Below are 24,502 nucleotides of genomic sequence, written 5' to 3'. Positions count from 1 at the left end.
TTCCGTCTGACACTGAAGTAAATAAAAATATTTTGCAACATGCTCTGGTGTAACTTGTTTTCATTGTTTTTGTTGAAATTTTAGATTTGTTTATATTGTCTTTGTACGTTTCTTTTTATGCTTAATTGTATAAAGGTTTTTTTACAACATCATATTGTAAATTAACAATTGTGATGACTGAAATTATTAGTTTCCTTTTGCAGTTATTTTACATGTAGTATTTTACATTACAGTATTTTGCATTATCTGTATTTAAATGATATTGTTTAGTATTTGTATATTAATGGATTGAATAACCTTTTTTGATTACAGGATAGAAAGTTGACAAAAGCTGAGCAGCAGAGATTTAAAGAAGAGGCCGAAATGCTAAAAGGTCTTCAGCATCCTAACATTGTACGCTTCTATGATTCCTGGGAGTCCGTTCTTAAGGGCAAGAAATGTATTGTTTTAGTTACAGAGCTTATGACTTCGGGTACACTTAAAACGTAAGTTTTCCAGTTTATTTATCTTTTAATTTTCTTTAACATTTTTAATTTTTGAGATTATGCAATTTTTCCTTCATTAAATTGTCCCAGACATATTTCTTTTGCTGCTGCTGATTGTTCTGAATCAAGTCATGGGCAAAGCTGGCAGCACTTTCTTCAGTACCATCCAGCCATCCCTGTTAAGCGATAATCACAGACCACAGTTTATTAGGCTTACGGACTGTGTCTCTGATATGGTTGTGAGAAACACTGGAGCACCCCAAGGAACAGACCTATCTCCTTTTCTCTTTACTGTGTACACCTCAGGGGACCTTGGGGGTCCACATCAATCACAGGCTGTACTGCTCTCAAAATATAGAAAAACTGTGTAAAAAGGGCTCAGCAGGCTCTTTTTTTCTTTTGAATTTTCTGTGTGGTGTGGACTTTCTGTGGTTTGCTGGGCTGGTATTATCACTTCATGAAAGGCCCACTGAATTAGCCATCTAATTAAAAGGACAGGCTCAGTTATGGGATGCACTGTGAATGAAGAGAATGAAAAAAACTAAGTGTCTTTATGAACAATGTGGCACATCCTCTATGACTCACTAACACTGAGTACTTTACTCAGTAGGAATGTGTCAAAATGCTACTGGATCTCCCTGCATAATAGATAGATAGATAGATAGATAAGAACTTTATTTATCCCGAGGGAAATTCTTTTGTCATATACATGCTCAGTGCAACAAGAGGAATAAAGATAAGGTAATAAAGAGTTAAGAAGATCAGTAATAATAGTGCAAACAGAATAACTAAATAAACAGAATAACAACATAACTCTCAACAAAATATCAAATAACTATAACTATAACTAATAGTTTGTATTATAACTATATAACTCCTTTTATGCAAAGCAACAAAAAACTATAACAGATATAATAAATTACAGATTATTAGTGCAAGTGGTGCATGTGATGATGGGAAGGATCACCTACAGAATGAGGAAGAATTATACAATCTTATTGCCAAAGGTAGAAAAGATTTCCTGTGGCGTTCGGTTCTACACTTGGAGGCAATGAGTCTTTTGCTATGCGTGCTCTGATGACCCATCAAGGAGGCATGCATGGGGTGAGAGGGGTTGTCCATGATACCGAGAATCTTTTTCAGCATTCTCCTCTCAAGACACCTCCGCCAGGTTCTCCAGTCTGACACCCAGGACAGAACCAGCCTTTTTAATCAGTTTGTTCAGCCTGTTGACCTCAGCTGTCTTCAGGCCACTGCCCCAACACACAGCTGCAAAAAACACCACACACTCTACCACAGAGTGATAGAACATAGTCAGCATCTTCCTACAGACATTGAAAGACCTGAGCCTCCTCAATAGGTAAAGTCGGCTCTGCCCTTTCTTGAAAACCGTGTTGGTGTTCTTGGACCAGTCCAGTTTACAGTCAATGTGTACCCCCAGGTACCTGTAGTCCTCAACCACCTCAACATCAGTTCCTCTGATGGTGACAGGGGTGGGAAAAGGAGCCTGTTTTCTAAAGTCCACAACCAGTTCCTTTGTCTTTGTGATGTTTATCTGTAAAAAATTTAGCTCACACCACTCCACAAAGCTGTCCACCACCCTCCTGTATTCATCCTCCTGTCCTTCCCTGATACAGGCCACAATGGCAGAGTCATCAGAGAATTTCTGCAGATGATAATGTCAAGGCCTCACTGTGACTGTAACTGCCAAGTCGGAAGCTTTTCTTATTAATTTTCTTTGGTGTTTTTTTGTGTCATTCTGGTGTCTTTTTGAGCCATTATAGTGTGTGTGTATTTATTTATTTATTAAGTGAGCCTCTGTAAAAATGCAAATTAAGATGAGCAGGGAAACCAGATAGACATTGAATTTTGCAGTGCTCACAATTCTACATATTACCAGCTAAAAGTGAATATTTCTCACTAGGTTTTCTCCCTGTTTGCAGCAGGCATTATTACCTTTCATGTAAGGTACACAAGGGACCTTCTTATTAAACTGACAATTCACTTCAGATGCTGTTCTTGATACATACCACATCTCATTTTATTTACTGATACCTGCAGTCTTGTTGGTTTCTTTTGTTGGCCCTCAACTTTTCAGAGTACACTCTGATGGCAGCAGTGCTACAAGTTTTGTTTTTCTCGATATCCTGATTATTCTTATAATCATAGTGAAGTTTCTGATAGCAGACAACATGGTGTCCAATAGACAAAGAACAGAATAAATCAAGAGGCAAAATGTGGTTTGTTACACTTGGATGAAAAATAGGAGACAAGTACTAGCACCAATTAGCCTTGCACTACATTTTTAGTGTACTCCCACCCCACGCACTCTGTGTCCAATGATGGCAAGATTTAATAGGTTTGTTTAGGGAGAGTTTAAGAGTGAGGATTGTAATGGGGGCTATTGCCGTAAAATACCAAAGCCAGTGTTCTTTGTCATCTTCAACTAAAACTTTAGTATAGATTCAAGTGCTATTGGACATTACCTGGGTACTATATATGGAAGATAGGCAGGGTATACTCCTAATTTGAAGAGGCTGGTAATTAAGTTGGGTTTGAAAGAGAAAGAAAGAAAGAAAGAAAGAAAGAAAAGAGAATTGAAAGGGGTTAATGTAAGAATACAGGACAATTTCTTTGATGCAATTTAGGTTATGAAGGATGAGGTTAATTGCCTGACTTAATTAGTATCTTCAAGTATTCCTGGGAAAAAAGTTTGGAACAAAGAGAGAGTAAAATTGGTATACTACCTAGTTCAACAAAAGTAAAACTTGTTCACAACCTTTATCAAACATTTGGATAAATGTCATCAACTGCTGAAAACAGAATTGCTACCTTAGAAAGCAAATGTAAAATTTGTAATAACTTTGTGGATTCTGAAGTCAGATCAAGCACATAATTACCGGGTGTTTATTGAAAATATAGTGTTCCAAACCATAGATTATAAAGAGAGCTGTTTTGAGAGCAGTAGTATTTACATGTTTCTGGATTTTGACTGCCTGAAAGATTGCTGTATTTTATATTGTTAAGAAATGTCTGCCCATGGCAGGTATTAGATATAGACCATTGTTTTCATTCAGGCTCAGTGTTGTCACTAATGATTACACCCACATCTACAGTTCTCCAAGAGAAACACAGTCCATAGTTCAAAATCAACATTTTAGTTCGATATAATTATTTATATATTATAATTTTTACAAGCATCAATTCAACAATCGGGCACTTGGACCACCTTTACATGCAGGAAAGAGATACTCAATCCAGCTCATTTATGTGAGGCAGCTGGCAAACAGCAATGTGAATGACCCATCACATTCAGCGTGGTAGCAGATAAAGGAGAGATTGTCTGATCAACAAGAGATAAAGTCTTAGATACCACTTTCGTTAAAAGATGCAGTACCTTGAAATGGAATATACATATGGTAACCTCATAATATTTAACCATGGTTGGTTTTCAACAAGAGAAAGAGATTTAGAGGCTAATAACATAAGGCTCAAGGTAGTGATTTCTTTAATGACATAAATGCCACGCCTTGACACACTCTACACTCAGGAGATGGGGAAACCCTTTGAGCTGTTGGAAATTGAAGATCCTGTGAATTCAGTGTAAAGCAGGGAAATGCAGAAATCTACCTAACAATTTTATGAAAGATTTTCCTTTATAATTAGTAATTACCAAGCTGTCCGCTTGTTTGAATGAGTAAATCAAAATATTATTAAAATGGTTCCATAATTAATAGGTCAGTCACCACACATACCATATTGCTCTTTAGAGTTGCACTGTTTTTCGGTTTTTCCATTTTGAGCAAAGAAAAAGTGGAACAATTTTTGTTGGTTAATGCAAATAGACAAGGAATTTTCAGGAAATAAACTACCATCATTTAGTACCATGGAATCTTTCAATTTGTATTCAATACCTGTAACAAATACAAAGTGAAAAGTCAGTGTTTAAGATAGGGTATTCCATAACAACAAACCAAATGCATCTTTGTTCTTGGGAATATTTAATTATTTTAAGCAACACTCTTTGATACAGTGTTAATGGTTGAATGCACTGACTAATTGTTGTTGTACATTTGCATTATGTTGGATTATTTGTGCATGGTGACAAAATGGTGCAGGGGTTAAAGGATTAGTTTTGTCAAGGATTAGTTTTGTTCACAATAATGACATATACTAAGTTGTCACTTGAAATGTTTCTCAACTGAATCATTTTTATAAACACCTAGCCTGTTCTTGCATTTTAAAGTAGAAGTCAAGGGACAGATGTTTAAAGGTGAAAGCAATAGACTTGAAAAGTAAATATAATGAAAATTAAAAAACATTATATAGCACTTTTAGGTCAAATTGTTTTACAAATAGTAAAAGTAAAGTCACAAAAAGAGTTAGAGATGGAAGAAAACCCTAATGAATGGGAACAAAAATTAAGCTTCCATAGATGGTTTGCAATGGTTAACAAAAGTGAACTGCAATGTCTGTTCAGTTTCTTGGGGAAGATTATAGGAATTATATGCTTCCAATTTTTTAAGTTTTTAAGCCTATAATTAAAAGCCCTGAAATCACCCTAGTTACTCTTCTCAGGGCTTTTTTCAGCACTTCTGTGTCTCTTTTTTGCCAGTAGACAGAAACTGTACACAGTAGTCTAGGTGAGGTCTCACCAGTGCATTATAAAGCTTGAGCATCATATCCTTGGATTTGAACTCTGAATATTGTTCTCTATAACCAAACATTCTATTAGCCTTTTTAATGACTTCTGAACACTGTCTGGCAGTTGATGATGTTGAGACTATTATTTCTCCTAAATCCTTCTCATAAGATGAACTTTCAATTTTTAGACCCCCTATTGAAACCTAACATTTTTTCTTTCAAAGTGTAATACTTTACTTGCATTAAGTTTCACCTACCACAAATATGTCCAAGCCTGTATGCTGTCCAAAACCCTCTGAGGAGATGCTGTCTGATCAGCTGCTTTCTTTCTCCAGCTGCTGCCTAGCTACATGTCCTGCTTGTCATACTGCGCAAAAGGACAGCAGCTGTCCTTTTGTCTCACTGCCTTGTCTCACATGACATTAAAATGTCTCTCGCAGGACGTCAAATTGTCTTCTGAGAAGATCACGTATCATCATCTTCCAATTTTGAGTTAGCTTACTTTTCATTCAGGTAACCCACAATGGCAGATTTAATGGATTTGGCATGCTCACTGTCGTCTTCATTGTGTGCCAGGATGGTACACCTGAAAAGTTGGAGCACTGGTTGGACATATGAAAGGGCGTCATAGTCCTCCCATAACAAAGCATCTGTATATTCCTGAAGCGGTTTCAGAGCTTTCTGGACCTCTTCAAGCACCTCTAAATCTTGCCAGATAGGGAGGAGATGCCTCGATGTTTTTTTTTTTTTTTTAAAGATTTTTAAAATTTTTTGTAGTTGGTGGACAGTACTTTTGAAAGTGTTCCCATCTGCTCTAGAACCTTCTCAGTTATTTTCTGAGGTGCATCTGTGATGAGCTGGTGAGCAGGCAGACCCAGCTGCGTCTGAAATTTAGCCTGCTCCCTCCTCCTCCTCTGCCAGCTTTAGAAGAATCTATTGACAATTCTTTTGCATAAAGCAATTGCCCTGGTCACTTGGTCATCATGTATGCCATCTTCTATAATAATCATGCTTTTACTTAATATTTTACATTCATGTTAAAAGGGAGTTCACTTAAGCCTAGTAAAATCTGATTAACACATGGCTGTACGTTAGACATGCATTTAAATTGGTTACAATTAGGGCAGGGCAATATGGCCAAAAATATTTATCAAGATATATATTTGAACATTTGCTATAACAATATAACTGACGATATGAATGACGCGAGACAAAATACTTTACAACTCCACAACTTAGTGCAAAAAACCCCTTCAATTTATTTTCACTTAAACAAGCAGCTGTTTTTATGTGCATTAAAGCTATATAAAAATTTAACAGTGCAAATGCAAATTCCTTGCTGACAGTTTAACCAAAAGGCATTTCCAGTGGAAATGGGCAGACCTATCCTGAGCATAACCATGTATAATATCCACAAAACTTAAAAAGAGTTGCTTTGCAACATAAAACATAACATAAAATTCAAGCCTAGAGTGTCCATAGTCTCACTCAGTGTGTTGGTTATAGTCTCCGCTATGCAGTCAATCATATTGCGGGTTGATACAAAACTAACTCTGACCTCTTTAGTGATCTGGCAAACATATTTAATGTACTTAATTTTTTTACATCTGAGATACAGTATCTGTGGTTTCATCACACAGAATACTGAAAACTTTTCTGTGTGTATATTTTTCAGTATGTTAGACTTTATTTCTGATGCTAAGACATCCAGCAGCTCTTGCATTATTCTTTCAGAGGTGTAATGTGCATTTTTACCAACATTAAGACTGTTGAGTGGTAAAGGGAGAGCCTGTTGGATATTGAGTTCACACTTGCACTATGGCAGTTACGCATTCTCGATATTTCCACTTTAATCTCGACATTTCTACATTATTCTCGCCGTTTATTTCGAGATTAAATTCGACGTGTTGACTTTATTCTCGTAGTTTGTCATTAAAGTAGAACATCATAAACTAAACTTCATCTTAAAATGAATGTTTAATTTACTAGATTTTCTCAAACCCTGTCATAAATTATGTAGCAACATGTCGACTTTATTCTCATCATAAGCGTCAAGATTAAAGTGGAAATGACGAGAATAAAGTGAACATCTCAACTTTATTCTCGACATGTAGTTTTTTTTCTTCACTTTGTCTATATTTTTTTTTTTTCTTCACCGTGGCCCTAATACGCTTCCGTACAAAACCGTCAGCAATTCAGTGACAAAACTTTTGCTCAGGACACTGTGTGCTGCAAGGGTTTATGCACTATTTTTGCAACATGGACGCAGGTCCAAATATGAGCAAATATAAGAACGGCAGATGGGGTCACTTTAAACAGGAACCACAGTGAGTGCTACAAGGATTTTTGCACACAGAACACATCTAATGCTTAAACAACTGTATGTGTATATATTGGTTTGCTGTGTACTTTACAAGAAGAGAGCTGCTGTACGCTCAGCTGCACTATACGGACTGCGCTGAGAACAGAGATGTCACTTCCTGATGCCTTTTTTTCTGATATCTGACAGGCAGGTTTCAGTAGACTTTTTTATTTTATCAGACCTCCTATAACATTCCCACCTCCACATCCTCTTTGCTTGTAAACTGCCGCTTCGCTCCCGCTATTAGCATGTACAGCCCCCTCTCGCCCGCCCTCCTCTCCATACTCTTTGCAACTGTATTAAGCTGCTACACCCCTGCTATTACCATGTACAGCCCGCTCTCGAAACCCCACCTCCCTATAGTCTTGGCTTGTGAAATCTGCTCTGCCTCGACACCCGCTATTAGTTTTAGCAGTATTTGCCCAACCGCCCGCTTGTCCCTTGCCATCTCTGCAGATCATTAGATCTGCCTGTGCCTGCACATCTTGCGGGCGCTAAACTAAATTAGCCAGGCGAATCTTCCTCCTGAAGATTCCACAAGCTGGGGAACTCTTAAGCCTTTGGCTATATTTTCCCCTGTATGGTCCTCTGGGGAACTTGTTTCAAGGCACTTGTTTTGTAGCTTCCAGTCTTTGTCCACATAGTGTATTGTGAGGCTCATGTAGGGGTCTGAATTTCGGCTTGACTACATGTCCGAGGTGGACGCAAAAAACTCCACTGAAGATAATGCATTTGACACCTCAGTACGGACCTCTTCATATAAAGCAGGCAAGGTGACTTTAGAGAAGTATTTCTTGGTGGGCAGCTTGTAGCGTAGATCGAACTTTTTAAGCATCTTTGTGAAACCTTCTCTTTCCAAACTCTGAATGGGCATTAGTTAGTTCCCCCCAGTGTTTGCTACTTTTGTCATAAGGCGTGCAGCTATTTAAAGCTACGCCGATTGTTTGTTTGTTTGTTTGACTCAGCTTCTTTGGTCTCACTACCACGCTAGTTGAAGCAGACGCCTCTTCATGTGCTTTAACAGCTTTGTTGTACTCCAACAAGTGCTTCTGTTTCAAATGATTAAATAGGTTTTTGGTGTTTCCTCCCTTCGCCACAACGGCTCGCTTGCATGTTCTACAAAAAATTGTGCTTTGTTGGGTATCTGACGGGCAAAAACCAAACCAGTTCCACACCACTGAAGTTGCACCATTTTTACAAACCAATTCTGGTTCATCTGTTTCATTCAACTATTCGCTTTCGCCCTTCTCATTCTCCGTCGCCGCCATGCTTTTTCTGCCATATGCGTATGAAAATAAAGGCACTGAGCATGCGTGTTTTACCCATATTCTATCGCGATATTTCATTTTCTTATCATTGTCTAACATTGTACTGGTATTACCGTGAAAGGTATAATATGGCCCAGCCCTAGTTACAATTTTAACTTCCATTTGTTTTCTAATAAATAAATCTGTGAAACACATTTTTTAAAGAAGTCTAGGCAAAGGGCATTTTGCAATTTATGCTGTAGCCAATTTAAAATTCATGAAACAAGTAATGTGTTTAATGGACATAACCCACTGTAAAGGTAAGCAGTTTAAAACTAATTTTTACTGTTTAATTCTGCCTATGATGGATATAACACTTGAGCAGTTAACGTTAATTTTTTTAAAACTTTCAATTGAAACCAGCTTTCAATTTGCAAGGGTATCTTGCACAGCTTCGGCTATGTGCACCCCAGTGTGGTTTTCAGTGAAATAGCTCATTCGCAGACACACACATTTAATCTCTCATTCTTCAATGAAATGCATAGTCACACTTAAATATGGCTCGCAGGTGCAGCTTGTCAACATATCAATTGTCAATGTGCAGTGTTTTAGTTTAGTGATCAGGTTGGGAAAGGTACGTCTCACCTGGATATACTTTAAATGTATGTACATGGCAGCACTTCTCTAGCAAAGTTATTGTGACTGGGAAATTTGTATCATGGATCAATAGTTTGATCAGTCTTTTAAAACCATCTTTTTCCACTGTTGAGATGGGAAGCATATTTTTTTCGCCCAGGTGATGCTGCACTACTTTGCACTTTTCTTTTCATAAGGCAAGCTTGCGTTGTTGTCTGAATTGGTTTAGGCTTTTTGGGTAGCGAATACTTGATAACTGCAGTAGTAGAACAGAGTTTAACAGCCTCTTCATGCTGAATTTTGTGCCGCTGTTTTAAGTGATGAAAAAGATTGGTAGTGCTCCCACTTTTTGACACTCTGTCCTTTCAGCATTCCCTGCAGATTATGCAATTCTGCTGCTCATTGGGCCTGTGAAATGCAAACCACTTCCAAATAATTGATTCATTGTTTTTCTTTTTACATAGTCATCTTCAATCGTAACTTGTGTGTCATGCCCCTCCATGTTGCCAGACAGTTGTTTGCGTGTACATGAGCGAGAGTCAGGGTTGCAGGCAGACCACAGTAGAGAAGTCTGGAGCAGGCAGCGAGGTATAAGAGAAAAAGCTTTTCAAATGATTAAAATAAAACTTTATTTAAACTTGATATAAACGATACTGTGCAGTCCATGTCCCATTCTATTTATATCCCACTATATTTTAAAATATTGTACATCACCAAGCCCTACTTAAACTAAAATAGCTCTAATTACACACATCCCAGTGTATTCAGTCCAACATGTTGCATTTCATTTTTGCAAAGAATAATATTTTGGCAGATGTCCCAAGCTCCTCTGCTCATGGGCCAGACTCGTGTCCGGATTTAGATATGTTGGTCTGCCTTCAGATCACTTCCCCAGAAAGGGTTAATTCCAGAATACGTTAGCAGAGGCCAAGAGGTGTTTTCCTTCCGGAGTTCATGGGTGGGCTACATATAAATTTAAACAGAAGCCAAGGGCTAACTTGAAAGGCTTCCTTTGCCAAGTTACAGGTATGGAAGTCCGTAGTCGAGTTGATATCCCTGAAAGAACAAAACCTGAATGAGCACAACCTACTATATTAATACTCATCAGTCATTTCTAAATATAGTAAACATCAAAAATAAACTTCAGCAAGGTAATATCCAATATTATTTCCATCATTACTTATGTTTATTCACAGAAAAAAACGGGCATAAATGTTTGGTATGAAAGACATAAATCCTGAGTCACACAGCAAGCTTCATCTTAGTTGGCTAAAATCCTTTCCTTTAAAGGGTGTCTTTGATGGCTGGTTTATGCAGCATCTTGCATCAGCTTAAATCATCTTCCCACAAGCATATACACACTGGTCAGTTTTACTGATGTTAAATGTATATGCAAATGGATAAAATAATGGCGCTTTAATATTTACTTTCACATTTGTCTTCCCAGATTTCTTTTTAATCTATTTGCATGCGTTTTAAACTCTCATCCTATCTTCTGAAAAATGTCCAATGAGTCTTTGTCACGTACTTACATGTATTGGGCACCTGTCTTCTTGATTCCTGTTAATTGTATTGCTAGCTTTAGTCACACAGTATATTCAATGAAAACCTTAATCTAAATAATCCCAAAATAAAACACATAAATTAAATAAACATGAGTTTTTATTTAATAAACTATACATTTTTTTTATCTTACTGCATATTAGTACCATTGACCCGCTGTGTGATCTTTGAAAATCTGAAGCCCCAGTTCATATTTAACCTTCGCATTGTGCACCTTATTGCCTGAATAGGCTTCCACTCCCAGCAATCCTGAAAATGAGAAAAGGCTTCAGAAAATGCATAAAGACCTAATGGGGTCATGGATGATGTTACTTATTTGTAAATCATATGGATTCACTTGTGTTAACAATGGGCTCGGATGTATCAGAAATTCTATGTAAGTAACTGAGTACTTTTCTGTAAACAAAATTCGTTATTTTTTTAGCAGGGGTTTAAAGGTCTGAGTGGTGGCTCTGAGGCTAAGGATCTGTGCTGGTTTTTGGAAGGTTACTGGTTCATAACCCCGTTACTGCTCTCCTGGGCCCTTGAACAAGGCCCATAACCTGCAATTGTTCCATAAGCACTGAACAATGGCTGACCCTGCAATCTGACCCCAAGGAATATGTGAAAACTAACTTTCCTAATACAACAAATTATATAAGGCAAAATAAAGAACCATAAAAAAATAGTTCACTGGAGTATTGTGTGTACCCAAGGAGGTAACTTGCTAAGCGTGTCTACTTTAAGCTTTCATTTACATAAAGCTAACTGCCAAGTTGGCCAGTTTTCTTGTTTCTGTATCAAGGAGTTTTTGAGACTTTGGCGTATTTCATTTGTCTGTAGTGTGGGGAAAGGTTTAACTCTAAATATTGGTATATAGAAATGTCCTTTCTTACGGATGCATTCTGGCATAGATGTAGGATCTTGCCAAATTTAGGCTTTTTTATATACATATGTGTATATATAAATATTAGTATATTTATATCTATACTAATAAAAGGCAAAGCCCTCACTGACTCACTGACTCACTCACTCACTCACTGACTCATCACTAATTCTCCAACTTCCCGTGTAGGTGGAAGGCTGAAATTTGGCAGGTTGATTCCTTACAGCTTCCTTACAAAAGTTGGACAGGTTTTATATCGAAATTCTACGCGTAATGGTCATAACTGGAAGCAGTTTTTCTCCATTTACTGTAATGGAGATGAGCTTCAACGCCGTGGGGGAGTTTCGTGTGACATCATCACGCCTCCCGTAATCACGCAGTACATAGAAAACCAGGAAGACCTCAAAAAAGCGCTCAAGAAAACATGCATTATATAATTGAGAAGGCAGCGAAACAATAAGAAGCGAGTTTTGCTACTTCGGAAACAAAGCACGATGTAAACCTACACTTTAAATTAAGTTCATAGACAGGCTGCCGCTGGCGTTTGTAATTTAGTGCCTGCCCATATAAGGCCATCCGTCAGCGGCAATCCAATAGCAAACTGCCACGGGTAAATATTCACGGGTGAAGGACTGTGCTTATGGAGAGGAAGATGAGATGGTCAGGGTGGTGTTTGACACAAACTCAGCGAAACTGCCAGAGAAAGTTTTAAGTGCCAGGACTAAGGTAACATTAAATAAAGCTATGGACATAGCACGAGATGGCACCAGCACAGCTGGGAACCTTCGATGCAAGTACACCGAGTGGCTCCGTGAACTGATGCAGTGCACAGATAAAAGCAACAGTTCCAAAGAGCGCTGAACAAAACCGAATTACACAATTGAAAAGGCAGCAAAAATATGAAGCGTCTGATAAGCATATTCATAAATGCAGCTACTGTGGAAACAAAGCACACGGTGGAAAAAGTCAATGTCCGCTAAAGGAAGACAGCGTAAAAAAAACCCGTGCATGCAGTTTGTCACATCACAGATAAAAGGAAGGCGAGCTGTTTATTGATGCAGTAAGGAACTAATCGATGAATGAAACCTCTTATCTTTACAACGATTGACAAACACGGAATGTAACTTGAACACATCGTACAAATACGAGCCTGATTGAAAGAAATAATGATAATCAAATCCTTGATGACAGCAACATTCAATAACACTCACAAAACAATTACTGTATATTGACAATCATGTTACGTTATTTTTAAAATGTTCCCTTTTCTTTTCATAACTTCTACTTCTCCACTGCGATACGGGTATATATATAAATGTATATCTATAGCCCGATCTACAATACATACTTTAGCATAGACAAGCGGTGGCGCAATTGTAGAGTCTTAAGCCTCTAACGCCGACATTGAGGTTCGATTCGAGAGGGATGTACTGACTATGTACGCGCTACCGATTCATTTTACCTTCCCATCTCCTTGGTTTGGGGCGTATGAAAAAATATTAGGTTAGCAGAATCATGTTACGTTATTTTTAAAATTTTCCCTTTCTTAGCACAAGCACAGTTGAGAAGCTTCGATGCATGTACTCCATAGCGCGTTAAAAATAACGCATTTAATCACACTTTCAATTCCAAGCAAGCGGGAACTTTTGTCAATGCATGATTTCCTGGTACATCCATTACACTGATGCACACATCACAGCTACAAAAATGTTAGAGTCGGAATAAAGCGCGTTCCTCGACTGATCATTTCGACTACCAGCGAAGCCTTGATAAAAGCATGGTTTTGTGCACACTGAAAAGCAAGCAAAATTAGATGCATTACAGAAAGCGGACTTTGTGGCTCTTACTGGGGATCATTGGACTTCCGTGACCGTTAGTAATTCTAAATACATCTAATTACAAAATGTTCAATGATCACACTGTTTTAGCCTAATGTACAAAATAATTTTGGCTAATGTTACTCAGAGTTTAAAGAGTAAGCTGGTCAAATTACCTTTTATGTTTCTGACTTATTTTTTGCGAAGAAAAACTGCACTTTATGGTGAAATTTTGGTTATTATTATTTAAAGACAATACTATTCTGAAAATGTACTTAAAGTACTTAAACTACCACTTTATTTTTAAGTCTGCCCAATTTTAACCAGGGATGATATTTTTGTTTCTGTTTTGAATTCAAATGCAGTTTAAAAGCTTTTTTTTTCAGAAATTAAAACAGCTTCAGTTTACAATATTCATGTCCATGTCTATTATTTGATTCTGTAAGCCCACTAAAACCGTTTTAAATAAAAAAAAACATTTGCGATTTGGGGCAAATTTACGTGTGCGATTACATACGATTAATCAAGATTAATTCTTACACAGCCTCTAATTAATTGGATTAATTTTTTAATCGAGTCCCACCTAATATATATATGTAGATATATATATATGTGTATATACAGTATATATGTAGATATGTATATGTTGTATATACAGTATGTGTATAGATGTGTGTGTGTATATATATATATATATATATATATATATATATATATATATATATATATATATATATATTATATATGTGTCTGTATGTATATATGTGTGTGTGTGTGTATATATATATATATATATATATATATATATATATATATATAGCAACACTCATGACAATTACAAAACAATTACATTGTCAATCATGTTACGTTATTATTAAAATGTTTCCTTTTCTTTTTACTTCTCCGCTGCCAATCGCAGCTATTTTGATATATATATATATATATATATATATATATATATATAGATAGATAGATAGATAGATATGACAACAACACTCATATCAATGACAAAACAATTACATTAACAATCATCTTACGTTATTTTTAAAATGTTTGCTTTTCTTTTTCATAACTTCTTTAACACACTACTTCTCCGCTGCGAAGCGCGGGTATTCGGCTAGTATACTAATAAAAGGCAAAGCCCTTACTCACTCACTCACTCACTCATCACTAATTCTCCAACTTCCCGTGTAGGTAAAAGGCTGAAATTTGGCAGGCTTATTCCTTACAGCTTACTTAGAAAAGTTAATCAGGTTTAATTTCGAAATTCTACACGTAGCGGTCATAACTGTTGACAACATCTGCCATGTTGAACTTTATTTACGGCCCTATCTTCATGAAATTTGGTAGGCGGCTTCCCTGCGCTAACCGAAACCGATGTACTTACTTATCTCAGTGGTATGATGCCACTGTCGGCTGCCATATTGAACTTTTCAATGGTCTTTGTTACTTATGGGCCCATCTTCCAGAAATTTGGTACGCGGGTTCCCAACGCTAACTAAATCCTACTTACGTACATATATACGTCCATAGCCTGCAGCTCGGTCACCATGTTATGCAGCGTTGGCTCCCCCATCCCAACACCTCCCACGTTGTTGGCTGCCTGCCTATATAAGGCCGTCTACATTCCCTTCCTTGCTTCGCCATGGGATTCATGTCTCCCTGCTGATAACTACAGCCTTTTTATTTAATCCACAGCTTCTCCTCTGTTTTATTGTTCGTTTATTACGATTCTAGTTATTGTTTAGGTATTTTAGATAGATACTTTATTAATCAGACTTACTTTACATTGTTCAGGTACCCATTTCCTTTATCATTCCAACCGTACCCCCATTAACATGTCTATTGAGGTGATCACCATTGATCAAAGAACTGTCACTTACGGAGTGGTCTCCATGCCCGGAGATGGCACCTGCCTTTTCCATTCTCTGTGTTACATATTGCATGACCATATCAGGCTTACTCTTGATATCCGGAGGAACATTGTGTCTTATGTATTGAATGACTGGGACAGGTTCAAGGTGTGGACTGATGACGGTACAGGAGATAATTATACTACACAGGAGCACTAGAAGAGTGAAATGCTTAAGCCCTTCACCTATGGTTCTGCATATGAGTTGATGGCTGCCGCTGAATTGTTCGGTTGTCGTTTTCAAGTGTACCGAAATGGCCAAATATTTTACACCTTTCGACAACTGCCAATGCCTCTTAAACATCTTAGATTGACAGGTGATGATTTCAGTAGTGGACACTTTGATGTTTATGAATGTTTAAACTCTCAAAAGCTGGATGTGAAATTATCGATGAAACCGGTTGTATACTTACAACGCTTGACAGATGCCGAATGTCTCTTCAACACAGCAAGTCCTGCAAATACTGACGTAATTGAAACAAACCATGAAACTCAAACCGATTATGACAGCAGCAATCCAAGCTGTGAGATTTGAAACAAGATTACTGTTCACATGGCCAACTGTACGTTGCATGCTCAAGAGTAAGCTCAGCGCACAGCTTGGTCATATTACAACCGGAGGGCCGAACTCACAATGTGGTATACAAAGAGATCATTAACAAATAATTATTGGTATAGTTTCCCTCAGTTTAAAAAGGTTTAATTTTCTTCTTAATAAAAATTTTAAGTCAGTACTCCGCCGCTGCGGAACGCGGGTATTTTGCTAGGTATGTATGTATGTATGTATGTATGTATGTGTGTATATATATGAGGTGTGATCAAAAAGTACAGTGAATGTTGATGCATTACACCATCTAAGAGCAATGCAAAACAATTCAATGCAGATTCTGACATGTCCATCCTAGAGCCTAGTTTGTGACAAGTTTCAACTTGTTTGATACTGTCAGTCATTTGTAAGCCACTGTTGAGTTCAAGTATGTTTTTGAAGTTTGTCGTTAATAATGGATATCGAGCAACGCATTAACGTGAAATTTTGTTTTAAATTGCAAAAAGCTCAGGAAACCCACCAGATGTTAAAATCAGTTTATGGTGACACTGCACTGACAATTAAGACTGTTTACAAGTGGCTTGATCAATTTCGTAATGGATCTGACTCGGTTGAAGACATTAAAAGATCAGGGTGTCCTTCAACATCAGTAACCGAGTAAAATGTTGAAACGGTTTCATTCTTCATCTTGACAACGCTCCTTGTCACACACTGATTCTAGTACGACAATTTCTGTTGCATAAAAACATTATACTGTGTCCACATCCACCTTATTTGCCGGATCTGGCACCATGAGACTTCTGGCTGTTCCCTAAATTGAAAATGACAATGAAAGGTAAACAATTTCAATCCATTGAGGACATCCAGGCAGCCATGACAGCCCAACTAATGACATTTTCAAAAGAAAACTTGCAGAACTGCTTCAGAAAGTGGCAGAAGCATTGGGATAAGTGCATTGGAAGTGGAGGAGAGTATTTTGAGGTTGACTAGTAGTTGTAAATCTTTTACTGCAATAAACATTTCTTTTTTAAAACATTCACTGTATTTTATGATTACACCTCATATGTATGTGTAATAATAATAGATTAACCCTAATTCTATAAGAGTAATTTGTCTTTTACTTTAACAGATACTTGAAGAGATTCAAGGTGATGAAGCCAAAGGTTTTACGTAGCTGGTGCAGGCAGATTTTAAAGGGTCTTCAGTTTTTGCACACAAGGACTCCACCAATAATTCACCGGGACTTGAAGTGCGACAACATTTTTATCACTGGGCCAACAGGCTCAGTAAAGATTGGTGACTTGGGCCTTGCAACACTCATGCGCACATCCTTTGCCAAGAGTGTAATTGGTATGAGCATTTATTAATACTGTACACTGATTCTATCATAGTTGTTAAAGTGTATAGTAACATTCTGTATTTACATTAAGAATTTTGAACTAGTTAAAACGTTTTTATATTTTAAGTTATTTTATGGACATTTTAGCCTGTATGCATTTTTTGCCAGGTTAAAATAGTTTGGTATAGAAGTTTTTACCATAGAAGTTGTACTAAAAAAGTAAATTGTTACAGGTGGCCTGTTATCTTCATAAAGAGTTTCACCTGAGGGTGAGGACTGCACTTGGTAGATACTTTTTAAAAATTATTTGTAAGCAATATGCTCTTAATAAAAACGTGATATCATAAACAGATTTACATGATCTTTTACAAGTGCTAAGTTTCAAAACCTATTCTTCACTTAATTTGTTACAGGCACGCCTGAGTTTATGGCCCCTGAAATGTATGAGGAACACTATGATGAGTCAGTAGATGTGTATGCTTTTGGGATGTGCATGCTTGAAATGGCTACTTCAGAGTATCCGTATTCAGAATGCAAGAATGCTGCACAAATCTATCGCAAAGTCACCAGTGTGAGTATTGCTTCTGTTAGTTCAAAAAAAGTGTTGTTACTTAGAAAAATATATATAAGTTAAAGCTTTAAATATATTTTGTTCCATTTAGAAATATGTGCTGTTCTGTGTGATGCATTTTCTCAGTTATAAGTTATTGCATGTGGCAGTATGCTAACATGTAATAAACATTTTTGTATCCACAGACTAATTTCAGAATAGGTACTTTGCAAAGAAATTTAAACTGCAACCTTAATAGGTAGAAAGATAAGACACATTTGAAAGAAAAAATTTATTTTGGAAAATAAAAATTAAATTTGGTTCTTAAATTGCTTTAGTTCCATTGATGTTATAAACTTGTTGAAGGTCAGCTCAGTAAAATATGTATTTTTTTTATTGTATACCTTTATTATTGGACAAAGTTGAAAATATTATACTTAAATTCCAAAATATTTTGTAAGCATATCTCCATTATCCAGTAACATCTTGCCTAAGTTAACATGGGTCAGGTTTCAGACTTTGCTTTCTAGCTCCATATCATTAAGTTCTTGCTTGCAAAAGAAGATGGTTGGTTGCCTGCTACTACGTTTTTGAGGCAATTTTATTACAAACTTCAAGGATCATGTTCCCAAAATTATTCTTATTTATATTATACTGTGGGAAGTTAGTGTAATATTATTTTGTAATTTTTAATGCAGGGAGTTAAAATTCTTAATACAGAAAAGCAAAAGAAAGCTAATTCTGAATGAAGGCTGAGTGTTTACTCAAAAAATAATGTACTGCTTAGCTGTTATTCAATTTGATGAGAAGTTGCGTAAGCATGCAAGTGTGTATATCTAAAAGAATTATTTAAGATACATGTATAGGTGGAAGCATGTAAGTGTACAAGTTTTATTTGATCAATTTTCTCATCCTTCTTTTGAGTTTATAGCTGTAAGCACTGTACCCATTCAGTATCACCGCTATTTATGTACAGACAGCAAGATATGCTGTTGTAGCTAGCACCTACTGGCATGGTCAGAAGTATAAAGGAGCAGAGGTTTTTGACTAAAGTGAATAGTATGTCTTTCTCCAGGTGTAGTTGTCACAGTCCTAGATATATTTTAAAACTTTTATTAATCAGGGATACTTGAATGATAATATTTGTCACTGGGCTGGTTTACCTCTGTTAGAATGTGAAAGTGTTTCTTTTTCTTACCTTATAGGGCATCAAACCTGCCAGCTTTGACAAAGTGAGCGACCCAGAAATCAAGGAAATCATAGAGGGATGTATCCGGCAAAACAAAAGCGAAAGGTGTTTTTAATTTTTTTTTATTTACTAAGAAAATAAGATTATGAAAAGTAACAATTTTTTATTCTAGCATATTTCTCCTGAAACTTCTACAAATCTTCTACTTAATAGTTTATTCTTAAGTCATTATGAATACTGTTACACAAAGGTATTTTGATGATGGTTGGATTATTTTTGAGAGCTTCAAGATTATAAATGGAAAAAGTGAGTCACCAAAAAATTCCTACTTCCTCCAAGTAAAAAATCTGAAAATGACAAATCCGTAAGTTCTAATTTATTTAATGAAAATGTTTATATATATATAAAAAAAAAATCTATTTGCAAAGAAAGAAGTCCTAAAACTATTTAGGACTTTTTCCACGTTACAATCTTTGCTTTCTTTGTTGAAGTGCTACCACAACTACCAGTTTTTTTTTTGTTTTTTGTTTTTTTTTAACTTCACCTGTTTGTTGTCTGGTACAAATCTTATAATCTATATTTAACCCACTTCCTATTGTCCAAATGACTTGAAATTTTGCACACTTCCGATGACAATACATGTATCAATAATAAGCTTCACTAATTGATCAATTAATCCATGTTAATTAAGAAATGAAATTTTCATATGAAGAATAGTTAGATTTCACCAGCAGATGGTGTTAGTAAGAGATAGAAATACACTGTGTGCACAATTATTAGGCAAGTGAGTATTTTGACCATATCATCATTTTTAATGCGTATATTCCAACTCCAAGCTATATTAACTTGAATGCTTATTGGATTTAAGCACGTCAGGTGATGTTTATTTGTGTGATGAGGGAGGGTGTGGCCTAAGGAGATCAACACCCTATATCAAGGTGTGCAGAATTATTAGGCAGCTAGTTTTCTTCAGGCAAAACGGGCCAAAAAAGAGATTTAACTGACTCTGAAAAGTCAAAAATTGTAAAAGTCTTTCAGAGGGATGCAGCACTTTTGGAATTGCTAAGATATTGGTGTGTGATCACAGAACCATCAAACATTTTGTTGCAAATAGTCAACAGGGTCGCAAGAAACGTGTTGAGAACAAAAGACGCAAATTAGCTGCCAAAGATTTGAGAAGAATCAAACGTGAAGCTACCAGGAACCCATTATCCTCCAGTACTTTCATATTCCAGAGCTGCAACCTACCTGGAGTGCCCAGAAGTACAAGGAGTTCAGTGCTCAAAGACATGGCCAAGGTAAGGAGGGCTGAAACCCAACCACCACTGAACAAGAAACATAAGTTGAAACGTCAAAACTGGGCCAAGAAATATCTGAAGACAGATTTTTTTCAAAGGTTTTATGGACCGATGAGATGAGAGTGACTCTTGATGGACCAGATGGATGGACCTGTGGATCAGTAATGGCACAGAGCTCCACTCCAACGTGGAGGTGGGGTACTGGTATGAGCTGGTATTTTTAAAGATGAGCTAGTTGGACCTTTTTGCATTGAAGATGAACTCAAAATGAACTCCCAAACATACTGCCAGTTTTTCGAAGACACTTTCTTCCAACAGTGATACAGGAAAAAGACCATGATTTTTATGCAGGCCAATGCTCCATCACTTGCATCGAAGTTCTCCACTGCGTGGCCAGCCAGTAAAGGCCTTAAAGATGAAGGAATAATGACATGGCCCCTTCCTCATCTGACCTAAACCCTATCGAGAACTTGTGGGCACTTCTTAAACGCTAGATCTACGGGGAGAAAAACAATACACCTCTCTGAAGAGTGTCTGGGAGGCTGTAGTCACTGCTCCACAAAAGCTGATCGTCAACAGATCAAGAAACTGACAGACTCCATGAATGGAAAGGCTTATGACTGTTATTGGAAAGAAGGGTGGCTATATTGGTCATTGATTGATTGATTGATTTTTTTTGAAATGTCAGAGATGTTTATTTGTAAATTTTGAGGTGTTTGTTTATTATTCTCACTATAACAGATGAAAATAAACAAGTGAGATGGAAAAATTTTCATTTTTCCTTTAGTTGCATAATAAATCTGCACACTAATAGTTGCCTAATAATTGTGCACACATATGTATTCCCCTGATGATGTTCACACTCACATTTCCGTTGTGAAACATTCAGGTTTCAGGTTTATTAACATTTTGGATTGACTGATAGCACTGTGTTTGTTCCATATTAAAATTAATCCTCAAAAATACAACTTGCCTAATAATTCTGCACTCCCTGTATTAAAGGAAGTGTTAAAATATTGATTACAAAATTATACTAAAACCCAAGACTAAAAAGTTGAAAATTATTCATATATGTATATATATATATAGATATATATATATAGATATATATATATATATATATATATAGATATATATATATAGATATATATATATAGATATATATATATATATATATAGATCAATTAAATCTTAGCAAAAGCCACGCTTTTATTTTACAAGTGATGTATGAGAGACTTATTTTTACTTTTTAGTACACTTTTAATTTAAGTGTGGTTTTTAAAAAGCATATATATATAAAATATATATATATATATATATATATATATATATATATATATATATATATATATATATATATACTGCTCAAAAGAATTAAAGGAACACTTTTAACCAGAGTATAGCATAAAGTCAATGAAACTTATGGGATATTAATCTGGTCAGTTAAGTAGCAGAGGGGGTTGTTAATCAGTTTCAGCTGCTGTGGTGTTAATGAAATTAACAACAGATGCACTAGAGGGGCAACAATGAGATGATCCCCAAAACAGGAATGGTTTAACAGGTGGAGGCCACTGACATTTTTCCCTCCTCATCTTTTCTGACTGTTTCTTCACTAGTTTTGCATTTGGCTACAGTCAGTGTCACTACTGGTAGCATGAGGCGATACCTGGACCCTACAGAGGTTGCACAGGTAGTCCAAACTCTCCAGGATGGCACATCAATACGTGTCATTGCCAGAAGGTTTGCTGTTTCTCCCTGCACAGTCTCAAGGGCATGGAGGAGATTCTAGGAGACAAGCAGTTACTCTAGGAGAGCTGGAGAGGGCCATAGAAGGTCCATGACCCATCAGCAGGACCAGTATCTGCTCCTTTGGGCAAGGAGGAACAGGATGAGCACTGCCAGAGCCCTACAAAATGACCTCCAGCAGGCCACTGGTGTGAATGTCTCTGACCAAACAACCAGAAAGACTTCATGAGTGTGACCCATGTCCTCTAATGGGCCCTGAGCTCACTGCCCAGTAGCATGCAGCTCGATTGGCATTCGCCATAGAATACCAGAATTGGCAGATGCACCACTGGTGCCCTGTGCTTTTTACAGATGAAAGCAGGTTCACCCTGAGCACGTGACAGAAGTGAAAGGGTCTGGAGAAGCCATGGAGAACATTATGCTGCCTGTAACATCATTCAGCATGAGCAGTTTGGTGGTGGGTTAATGATTGTCTGGGGAGGCATATCCATGGAGGGTCACACAGACCGCAACAGGCTTGACAAAGGCACCTTGGCTGCCATTAGGTATCAGGATGAAATCCTTGGACCCATTGTCAGACCCTATGCTGGTACAGTGGCTCCTGGTGCACGACAATTCCTGGCCTCATGTGGTGAGAGTATGCAGGCAGTTCCTGGAGGATGAAGGAATTGATATCATTGACTGGCCACCTCACTTTCCTGACCTAAATCCAATGGAACACCTCTGGGACATTATGTTTTGGTCCATCCAATGCCACCAAGTTGCACCTCAGACTGTCCAGGAGCTCAGTGATGCCCTGGTCCAGATCTGGGAGGAGATCCCCCACAACACCATCTGTCATCTCATTAGAAGCATGCACCGATGTTGTCAGGCATGTATACAAGAACACAGGGGCCATACAAAGTGCTGCGTACAATTTTGAGTTGCTGCAATTAAATTTTGGCAAAATGGACTAGCCTGCCACATAATTTTTTCACTCTGATTTTTGGGGCATCTTTGAATTCAGGGCTCTGTAGGTTGATCATTTTCATTTCCATCAAACGATGTGGCATTCTTTCGTTCCTAACACATTACCCAGTCTATATCAGTATAGATATCCAGGAGGATTTCTTTTTCCCATTGAGATCTGATGTGTTTTCAAAGTGTTACTTTAATCTTTTTTGAACAGTTCATATAATTTTACTTCTTTTGCTTTTTGGCAAGAAAATCCTGTGGGTTGCTGGATGTATTTGAATTGAATTGGGAAGACACCTTTCAAGGAAGTATAAGTTAGAAAACGGCATCATAAGCTATAAATTGTCTAAATTGTTTCCTCTCAGAAAAGAACACTTGCATAGCAAGCATGAGAATCACTTCAAAGCAACATATTGCATGAGCTCAAAAACTGAGGTATTGTACTTGTCCTTTTTGCAAGAGATCCCTATAAATGTTTGACACAGTGAAAAACAACCTTCTCTTATAGAAAGAAGTACAAGCCTTGTAAATAACAAAGTGAAATTTACCAACAGAAAGGAATACATAAAGCTGTTACACATTGACCAATTAAACATTGACAAGACAGGCAAAATGTAATGCAAACCCCATCAGATAACATATGAACACAAACACATTCTGTATTCTTTCTGGTAAGACAACTCCAGCCATACATTAAGATAAATAATGAACCGGGCTTAGCAATGAAAATAAATCCCTGTAAAATCCCAAAGAGTCATAAGGTGACTATTTTTTAAAGAAATAAAACTGTTAAATGCTTCAGCTGGTTGTAACGAGAAAGACAGAATTATACAGCTAATTATGATGGTACTCAAGCCCAATAAGAGTATGTGTTCCTGTAGTCTTCAGGTAACTGAATAATATGTCCACATTTGATGCATATCTCATGCTACACATTGAAGAGCTACACCACATTTGACTTGACTCTTGCAATCCCACTTCTGGTGCTATTTATAGCTTTCTTTTGGCCCTGTGTTGCTTAAAAGATGAGACTCCTTTCATTTACTTACAGTATTGTGCTTTCTTCTAAATACAAGACAAGGACAGGAGAAGCTAGGGAACCTTCATTTCTCAGCATTGCCACACAGCAAAACTTGACAGTTGCACTTTGCAAGCACCACAGACCTCAGAGTATCTATAGGTGGTAACAGAAGAGGTTGACAAACATGGAACATTATCATATCAGCGTTCTTCTTTGCCTCCTAATATTGAGAAAAGGACCAAGTCCATTCCTACCAAGAGCTTCTGCCAATGGTAGTGATATGCTCGAGAAATATATGTAATGAAAACTTGAATACTTCTTTGATTA

The 24,502-nt window shown here is 37.0% G+C and overlaps 1 protein-coding gene across 1 annotated transcript in view; it reads left to right on the top strand.

The window, feature by feature from the left end:
* Nucleotides 1-24,502, top strand: part of si:dkey-151g10.3 (serine/threonine-protein kinase WNK3) — a 321,517-nt gene that overhangs the window by 80,152 nt on the left and 216,863 nt on the right. Inside the window, exons 3-6 of the mRNA XM_039776345.1 lie at nt 313-485; nt 17,208-17,428; nt 17,831-17,988; nt 19,173-19,261. Coding sequence (XP_039632279.1) covers nt 313-485; nt 17,208-17,428; nt 17,831-17,988; nt 19,173-19,261 — 641 coding nt within the window. The remainder of the gene's footprint in view (nt 1-312; nt 486-17,207; nt 17,429-17,830; nt 17,989-19,172; nt 19,262-24,502) is intronic.

The sequence above is a fragment of the Polypterus senegalus genome, chromosome 13 (assembly GCF_016835505.1).
Source record: "Polypterus senegalus isolate Bchr_013 chromosome 13, ASM1683550v1, whole genome shotgun sequence".
NCBI lineage: Eukaryota > Metazoa > Chordata > Cladistia > Polypteriformes > Polypteridae > Polypterus > Polypterus senegalus.
This window is presented reverse-complemented; position numbering and strand designations above follow the sequence as displayed.